Source organism: Anas acuta, chromosome 17 (genome assembly GCF_963932015.1).
Source record: "Anas acuta chromosome 17, bAnaAcu1.1, whole genome shotgun sequence".
In the NCBI taxonomy this organism is placed as follows: Eukaryota; Metazoa; Chordata; class Aves; order Anseriformes; family Anatidae; genus Anas; species Anas acuta.
This window is the reverse complement of record NC_088995.1, coordinates 4214061-4223317: the sequence shown is the minus strand read 5'-3', so window position 1 is coordinate 4223317 and position 9257 is coordinate 4214061. Positions and strand designations below refer to the sequence as shown.

The 9257-nt window shown below is 54.9% G+C and overlaps 2 protein-coding genes across 6 annotated transcripts in view; both read right to left on the bottom strand.

The window, feature by feature from the left end:
- Positions 1-486: 486 nt before the first annotated feature.
- Positions 487-2680, bottom strand: LOC137865761 (transmembrane protein 17B-like). The gene is made up of 4 exons (XM_068701146.1): positions 1784-2680; positions 1368-1471; positions 936-1049; positions 487-811 (listed from the first exon to the last, which is right to left on the bottom strand). The coding sequence occupies exons 1-4, from the start codon at positions 1899-1901 to the stop codon at positions 518-520; spliced, it is 630 nt and encodes a 209-aa protein (XP_068557247.1). The 5' UTR covers positions 1902-2680; the 3' UTR covers positions 487-517.
- A 179-nt stretch (positions 2681-2859) lies between these two features.
- The window catches only part of AIFM3 (AIF family member 3), a 40372-nt gene continuing 33974 nt past the window's right edge, over positions 2860-9257 (bottom strand). For 3 of the 5 annotated variants that reach the window (XM_068701133.1, XM_068701136.1, XM_068701134.1), the window contains 3 exons: positions 6140-6244; positions 5345-5365; positions 2860-4759 (listed from right to left, as the gene is read on the bottom strand). In XM_068701133.1, coding sequence (XP_068557234.1) covers positions 4720-4759; positions 5345-5365; positions 6140-6244 — 166 coding nt within the window. In that variant the 3' untranslated portion in view covers positions 2860-4719. The remainder of the gene's footprint in view (positions 4760-5344; positions 5366-6139; positions 6245-9257) is intronic. The other 2 variants (XM_068701135.1, XM_068701137.1) reach the window with 1 other exon arrangement.

The following is a 9257-nucleotide window of genomic DNA, read 5'->3' as shown; positions in this document are numbered from 1 at the left end:
TGGCACTGCTCTGTCCCTTGGACCCCTGTGTCCTTGCCTGGAAAAAATAAAAGGGCGGTGCACCAGAGTCCTGGAAGCACTGGGCTGCCCACCCTATCTACTCCTGTCCTGCTCGTTGGGGAGCGTGTCACAGCGCTGGATGTCTCCATCCTGCCACTTGCCCGAATGGGAACTGGCCATACTGACCCCTCAATGAGGCTCCTGGGCTCAGCTGACTGCCCTCTGTGCTTTCCCTGATGTGTGCGCACAGCTTCAGCGTGGTTTCGGCTGGGCAGAAATACCTGTAACCTCGGTTACAGGCACACCCCGGTACCAAGCACCCAGTCTGCCCCATGGCCACACATGGCCCCAGCTCAGCAAAGGGACACGGAGGGCTTGGGGCAGGGCAGGGACAGGCTGGGTCAATGCCCATGCCCGTGGGGTGCTCAGGGAACCCCACAAACCCCGGAGCTGTCTGGCTCAGAAAGTCCACAGCGGCGCAGTGGGGGGGGTGAGCGCTGTTTAATGCTCCTTGCCCTCAGAAGATCTGACTCCAGCGGGGGACAGGTCCCATATCATCACCCTTGATCAGGCTCCTGCCCCGTCCGCCGCTCGTGAACTGCTGCAGGTAGAACTGTGCTGCCAGCTGCGTGGTCATCACCCTCAGCGCCAGGAAGGCAGCCACGACCTCGGAGACGAGGAAGGCCAGGAAAAGGCTGTGCACAGCCATCTCCAGTGGCAGCCGAATGATGTGGTCATCCGTCAGCAGGAACAGCAGCAGGGGGAGCTGGATCAGGAAGGATAGGAGGAGGAACCCAGCGAGCTCGGGCACCTGTGTGGGCAGAGGCTGCTGAGGGGGGGACGTGGGTGCCCTTGATGGGGTGGGTCCCCCCTCTGTTGGGGACCATGGCTCTAGGATTACCCTGCTAGGACCTCCCAGGACTTGGCACCCTTACCTTCTCCTGCAGGTTCCCAATGTAGCCCAGGTAGAGCCGGGCACCTTCAGTCAGCATGAGGATGAAGAAGGCAGCGAGCAGGAGGAGCTGGTAGTAGCGAGGCAGCAGGCTGTACTGTAACGGGGGCACAGCCTCGTCCCAGCCAGCTCTGTGCCCGATGCCTCACACCCCACGCTCTGCCAGCCCCAACAGTGCTGATGCCCCAGCCTTGCCTGCTCTGCCCTCCCAGTTTAACTTTCCCTGCCTGGAAAGTTAAGTGGTTGCTCTCATCGTTTCCATCTTCTTGGAAGGTGTGGGACAGGGCATTTTTATCCACGTGTGGGGACCCATTAGTTGTGTGTCACGACCAGCATCCCACCTCCATTTACCATGTCTCCTGCACATTAAACCTGTCCTGTGAGCTCCCCCCCCCACCTGCCCACCGGACAGTACCTTCAGCTGCAGCATCATCCCCTCGCCCAAGCACCAGAAGGGGAAGTAGCAGGCGTTGAAGTAGAGCATCATCTGCAGGGGGAGGCTGGCCAGCACCTCGTGGGCTAGATAGGGCAAGGCAGGGCTGGGCAGGGCTGGGCAAGGCCCCCAGCACCCCCCCCCAAGCCCAGCCTTGCTTGCTGTGGGGCTGCACCAGCTCTGCAGGAGCTTTGGCCACCTTGGCCCCCACCGTCACCTCCAGCAAGAGGCATTGCTTGCAGTAAATGCCTGGAGTTTGCTCCAGCTCATTGCTGGCTGGGCACTGGGACCCTTTGCTGTCAGCAGCGTTGACAAACTGAGTGCCTGCAGTGCTGCTAAAACCTCCAGCCCAGCTAAAACCTCTAGCCCTGCTCTGCTGAGCCCCCCCCCGGGGGTACCTGGGCGGTAGATGCGGGCAGCGCCACTGTCCCGTGTCTTGTTATTGATGAAAAGGGAGCTGCTGAACGCCGTCAAGCCCCACCGCAGGTTGAGGGGCAGTGGTGTTTGTGCAGCCATGGCCAGCGGCTGAGCCCCGCTCCGCCAGGATTAGCAGGAGGGTGGATAATGAGATGACAACTCAGGGTAATGCGCGAGGCCACCTGGCCATTGGCTCCCACGGCACGAGCCGGGGGGGTAAGACAGGCTCCTCGGCTGCAAGCAAGGAGGAGGGACGTGCCCCTTCTCCATCTTCACAAGGAAACACGTCACTGGCTGGGGAAGGGCATTTATTGCCATGGTGAGAGCTCCCGGTCACCCACACAGGAGCCCAAGGGTACAGAGCATCTCCCTTCCGTAGCGGCTTGTGGGGGCAGCAGCAGGCGGTGCCCATCCCTCCACCACCGTGACAGGGACGTGATCTCCCCATGCGCCCCGCACAGCGCTCTGCTCTTCGGCACCCTCTCCCAGCTGCATTGTATCAGCATCATTATTGCTTAAATTTCCCTGACAGACGAGGATGCCCGTGAAAGATGAGGATGTGCCCCATACCGTGAACCCCTTCCCTGCAGAAGGGCTGTCAGAGCTGGGGGCCGCTCCTTGCCAGCACCCACCCATGTTTCCAGTGGATCACCAGCTCCGTGGTGGTGAAGATGGCATTGATAAAATCGCGTCTCCAAGCTCCCAGACTCGTTTTACCCTTCTCTGGGATGGGCTGTCCCTGTCACAGTGGGGCTCTCGCAGGTCTCCGCACCACCGTGGCTCAGGGCTCCTGGGAAGGGCGGCGTGTTGGAGCTGGTGTGTGCCAAGGGGGTGGCTGAGCCAAAGCAGGATGGCAGAGGAAAGGGATGGTGTGCTGGGGCCTTCGTGGTTGGGCCTACACAACAGGCAGCGGCTCCTCTCATGATCTTCAGCCTCCAACCCATCCCAGGAGGTGCCTTAGAGCCTCTGCTGACACCAACAGTGCTTGTCCGAGCTACTGCAAATATTGAGACTATTGCAAAAGTGGTCGTTAAGGAACAGGCACTGGCAAGGAACATGAGAAAACAAATAAAAAGGGAATTCTTCTGTTTGCTAAAGCCAAAATGAAGCTGTGGAGCTCATTGTCACAGGCTGCCAAGAAGAAAGGGGTGAGCAAAACGTGATTAGACCAGTGCATGACTTGGTCATGCTGATCAAGGGCTCGGTCCTTGGTCCTGGGCACCTGTGATGGGCTAGTGCTGACTAGATAATCTTTAAAGTCCCTTCCAACTCAAACCACTCTGTGGTAACACCCCAGCATGGCTCCCACGATCCCACTCAGGACAGCTCCTTGCTTGTTCTTACAGCACCGTTGGGAAAAAATAAAAAAATGAAAAAAAATCCTTCACTAAATGGACTTCACAGGCAATCAGACCAGATATGGAAAAAAATACATCATGCTGTTAAGTGTTGGTCTGTTGCTAGATAAGGATGGTGAACTAAGGGAGGATGATGGATGAGAAGAAATACCCATGAGGTCCTTCTGGTCTATTTGGCCATACCTGGACAGGACATCTGGAGATGCTACTGGTGAGGACACACACTCCACTGTCTTGGGGAGGGTTCTAGCCACAACCAGTAACACTGCACATCAGAACCACTTCAGAAAAGCAGAAGGGCCCCCAGGGATGTGCACCGTACCCCAAAGGTGTTGCCACAGCCTCCTTGGGAAGCTGTACAAAGGAGCAAAGAGAGGCATGAACGCCAAGACATCAAGAAACAATGCTCACCCCAGCAACCAGCTTGTAATGCAAGCAAAGGCCAGGGCAGAGATCACAGGATGAAGGCTGAGGCCATGGTTAACAGCTGGGAAGCAACCTCACAAGAAGCTGTGATTTTTTTTAACCAAGGCTTAGGGTATAAATGAACTAAAAATAAGCCTATTATCCAGTGCTGTCATAATAGGAAGATTCAGAAGGTTCTTGGATGTACGAGAAGGGAACGTGCTGGGCCTAACACAAAGCTCCCCCAGGACAGAGCACTGGAAGCTCTCCACGGGGAATCTCCCCCCCAGCTCTGCTCGGCTGACAGACACGGGGCTCTGGACTGGCCAGGCCCACTCCTGAGCTAGAGACGAGGCCCTTCTGCCACCATGAGGGGTAAAACACAGCTGCAGAGCACTGACACGGAGAGCTGAGATGACACAGGTGGCTTTGTCACCACCTGACAAAGAGCAGAGGACAACCAGAACACAAACAGGGGCTTTCAGAACGCGAGGGAAACCTGAGGCCATCCGCATGCTAAATCTCCCCGGCCACCCGGGGTGCTCCTGAGGGCTAGGGACTGGCTGCAGGCAGGGGAGAGCCATGGGTGAGTGCTGCAGCCATGCAGTGTGCAGAGAGGGTGCGGGTACTGGCCTCCACGGGGATGCGCTGAGCCAGCAGGAAAGAGGATTTGGGGAGGGGAAAGGTGCTGGAGAGCACGTATGGGCCACGGAGAGCAATGAAAGGCACTCATGCTATTAACAGGGACAACAGACGCGCTCGGGGCTCTCATTGTGCTCCTTGACGAGCGTAGACACAGCTCCCACTGGCTCCCCTGACACCAGTGTCTGCAGTTCGCAGCAGCTCCTTGCCAGCCGTGTGGTGCCCACGCTGGCTGCTGGTGCCTCGCCTGCTATCCCCAGGATCTGTTTCCTGACTTCCCAGCGTGAATTTCAGCTGCGGACCCCCCAGGCCCGCTGGCTGGTGGGGCAAAGGAGCCGGCGGTTTGCACACACAGGAGCTACCTGGGAAGGTGACTGCTGGGTGAAAGAGGCCAGGTTCCTCCGAGTCCCAAAGGAAAATGATTCAGGTGCAGTGTTTGAGGTGCTCCACGCAGCTGCAGCTCTCTTCTTGAGGCGAGCGCAGCCATCAGGAGGACGCAGCCACGTCTGGCGTTAGGAGCCTTTCCCTGTTAGCCAGGACATATCGCCAGTTCTAGCAGAGACAGAAACAAGCAGCACTGTGAGATTTTTGCCCGGCATGCATAAGTGAAGCTATTCAGCATGCTTCCCAAGCTGCTGGCCACACAGGTCAGGTGCAGCTCTGCCGCAGCACTACACTGCACCAAGGCCAGGCAGCACCCTTCCCTCTGCCCTCGCTCCATCCCACACAAAACTGAATTCAAACAGTTATTTTTTTTTAACTTTTTTTTTTTTTTTTTTAACAAGCCCTTGTGGCATCCAGGTGAAAATTCATGGAAAACCACTGAATGACATACATTCTCAGGGGCTGGGAGAATTCAGCCAAATGGCAGGCATGCCATCCTGGCAGGTTTGGGCACCAGGGCTCTGCAAAGGGCATAAAGCAGCCTGGCACGGGGTTCTCCTGGCATGGCTCCTGCCAGCTCCACCACCCAACACATCATCATTGCCCACAGAGAGTCTGGGTTGCAAAACAAGCACACGGTTATAGTCAGCATCTCCATGCAGGAATTGGAGATGTGGCCCAAGCAGGGGGCTGAGCGACCCTTCTGTGAGCCCTACACCACCGTGTGAACTTGAGACCCAAAACTGAACGTACTTGCCGTGACGGACAAACAGCCTAAAAGGTGCGAATGCAGTAGGAGACAGAGAGAGAAAAAAAACATCTCGGGTTAGGTGGTTCTGCTTGCTCTGTGCTCACCGAGTTGCCACGGTTCGCCACAGCACAGGGGCCAGCAGCTCTCCCCACCTGCCACCCACAAGAAATGGCCTCCTTCCCAGTCCCTCCCAGTTCCAAACTTGGTGGTCAGCAACCACTGCCTGATTCCCAGACACCAAGCACAACTTCCCCCCAGAACATGCATCCTGGAAGCTGGGCAGACCCTTGATATGCTCCCAGTGTAAGCTGGGAGCAAGCTCAGGGCAAGCTTCCCTGAGCCGTGAGGTTTCCAGGCTGAGGGCTGCAATACTTGCACACGGGTGGTACCCCCAGCCTTTCCTCTGCAGGTGCCCCCAAGTGCCCAGAGGTGCCCTTGGCATCAGGCAGTGCTGTCCTGGTGGCAACAAGTGCCAGGCATGCCAGCCTCTAAAGCCAGCCTTTCATCTCTGGCCCAGGAGGAAACAATCCCATCAAGTCTCTGCAAGGATATGGATCCTGATCCTGGTGTTCAAGACAAATCCCCTGTGTGCATGACACAGTCTAGGAGGAGGCCAGGAGGCAGCACACAGGGTGAAGGAATGAGTGGGGTGAGCAGGGAGATGTGAGCAGTGTACAGGATGGGAAAGATCTGCCTGGTGCCGGTGGTGTCCTGGCTGGGGATGCTCAGCCTTGCCTTGCAACCGTGAGGGTAAGCTCAGCCCCAGCACCACCGGATCCTGCAGTGCACCTACTTACTCCACATCACGCTTTCGGATGGTCCTGCCGGCAGCCAGGACTTCAGCCACCTTGGAGACGATGGGATCGTAGTTCATGCTGGCCACAGCCACCACCTCGTCACTCCTAGGGCCAGGCAGAGCAGAGCAGTTAGAACAGCCCAGGGTGGCCACATCTCCATCACCCACGAAGCAATATGCTGGAGAGAAGCGGGAAGCAAAGAAAAACACCCTCTGCTCCAGGGCTAGGGAGGTGGGATGGAGACAGCTCTGGATACCCTGGCACCTGGGAGAAACACTAGAAAAGGTGGATATGGTGGAGAAAAAGCTGCAAGAATGCCCAGTGGTCACTGTCAACCACACAGCTTTGCTGCCCTGTGCTGAGGGAGCAGAGGGGATGTTAGCAGGGACTTCCCAGTGGCACACTTGGCTGTGCTGCTCCACATCACTTCCTGAGATACTCCTTGGAACAAGAGCGCCCACCTCTGAGCTTGCTCCACAGGCAGAAACAACTGCATCGAGGCTCAGGTTCTGAGCAGAGCAGGGCTCCTAATGAAGCACCAGGACAGCTGGGTGGCCAACTCCACATCCAGCAGCACATCCCAGTCTGGCTGACCTGATGGTCAGGATCCCATTGCTGGTGGCACAACACAAGATCGAAGGCTGAATGTGAAATGAATGAAGCAGAAGGAAGGAAGATATAAAAATGCTGGAGAAGATTTGGATAAAGATGAGAAGGCACGGGACAAATGAGAAGGGCACCTCTGCTTTGACATCTGCAAAATTCAGCCTGAGCATAAATCTGAGCATAAGTAAGTCCGGTTCAGGAGATGACTCATAAATAGGTAACCAAACAAACAATTCAATGACTAGAGAAGGTGCATAAGATATTAAATACGGGTGATGTTGTTGAATAAGCTGAGGAGTGGAAGCACCCAACAAATCAAGATCTGCTATTCAATCTGCTGCCAAGGAGCTCCATGACCAACAGAGAAAAGACCAGCGTGGGGGAGAAACACGTGCCTGGCATGAGAGGAGGAGAGCAGAAACCATGCTTCAGAGAAAACTTCATCTTCATGGAGCCAGGAGAGTTGAAGTCCTCTCTCTTAGCTGTCCCACAGAGCCGTGGGACAGCAGCATCACAGGCAAGCACAGAAATGTAGAGCAGAACATAAGCCTCGAATCTTCTCCAGAGACACTGAGCTCTTCCAAACTGGCCAGACCCAGAGACGGACAGACCTCAGGTCAGAGGCTGGACCTGTGGTTCCTGCCCAAATGCAGAGTCCTGTGGAGCCAGCACAAAACAGTAAGTGAGAGCCACCGCATTGACCAGATCTCTAGAGAGGCTTTGGTGCCACTGGAAATTGGGATGTACATGTACAGCAGAGGGGCATTTCTGATGGCATGTGGCTCTTCCATCCAGCAGACAAGGTAAAAATAAGCAGCAATGGATGAGACATACATTCACACTGGAAAACAAGCACCCACGGCAGGTAGGAAGGATAACTAACCACCCGAGAAGATCACAAAGCATGCGTGTGCTCAGCTGAATTGCCTGCTGGGCTGTTACATTTGAGGCCTGTTGCTGTGATGTAGAAGAGCTCTCCAACTTCTGAGCCTGGATCTCCTCATCTGGTTGGCCTTACGTCTTGTGCAACATGAATGAGGTCCTCCACTCTCCCCAGGACTGGACAACCTTCCCTAAGGAGATAACTCTCATCTGTGCAGAGACTGACAATTTTGTTTATGGAATACAGCTTGAGGATATTTGCAGCAGTATTTGACAGAACCGCACTGCAGATTTCCTCTTTTCCTTTTGCCCCGAAATTCAGAAATACAATCTACAAGTGAGAACCTTCCGCACCATCCCCCAGGTGCACCCATCACACAGATCCTGCACCACTGCTTGATGTCTTCAGTGCTCAGCACACAAAAGGCAGCTGAGATTTCAGGACTCCTGGGAGGCTCCATACCACCGCCACACCACAACACATGTTCATGACACTTCAGTGGTTTCCTCCGTGTGCCTCTGGCCTCTGTGGGTGACAGTGGGTGTGCTTTCTTTCCTCCTTCTGCTCTTCTTTCCTCCGAATGCTGTTTGTTCTGTGCCAGGATGCAAGAGGCATGCTGCAGAGGGAACAGTGACAGCACTGCACCAAGTGAGAGGCCTCAGTTCTTCCATTAATGCCTGCACAAAAGAGCATCCTGCCACTGGGGACAGCAGCTGAAACACTACGACCTCAGATGCTCTTGAACCCTACACTGACAATTGATCCAGGAGGTTCTCTCACCCCAGTGAGATGCTGTCTTGTACTGACGCAGGCAACCACGGTACATGGATCAGACGTGGAGATTTCAAAGCTTTGTTCTTCCTGAGTGCAGCTCCCAGCCATGCTGCTGGGGGAAGGAGAATGAAAGATGAAGATTTCTGCTCCCAAAGGAGAAACAAAGTGGATGGAGAGGGAAAGATGTGCTATTCTGAGGGAAGGAATAACCAAGGTAAGCAATGGAGAGCAAAAAGACATAATACTGCCAGCTGGGAGGTGAATGCAGCCCAAACGTTTCTGTCAGCAATAAAAGTGACAGATGGTCCTTTTGTGAAATAATTTGTAGGGCAACAGTGAACTGGAGAATCCCACATCAGCAGTGGCTTGTAAACATTTTGTCTGACAGACAGGGAAGGCCAGGAGGAGTCTCTTTTTTTTTCAAGTGGTCTTTTAAGGCAACAAGGGTGCCCTTTCTGAAACTGGGACTGTGAATAATCAGAAGTCTTGGCCTAAAGACTGAGGGAAGATGAATCGCTGTGGATGTGCACCGTGTCCATATGGCCTTCCCTTCCTCTGCAGGGTTCAATGCACGGGAAACTGCACCACGAGGAAGACAACCACAGCTACCCAGTGGATCTCCCATGATCTCCAAGGTCTTAGGGACCAGGGTGACATTGGTCTGTGCTGGAAGAGGTGCTGTGGTGAGCACAGTGTCCCGTGAGGACAACTGCAAGGCACCCCATCATGCACATCCCTGCACAGGGCCTCACGCTGACCTCTCAGCAGCTCACCCTCAGCTCTGAATGGGGGTAAACAAACAGTTTTGTTCTTCAAACTCTGGAAAATAAAAGAGTTTTGTTATGAAAGTTGATG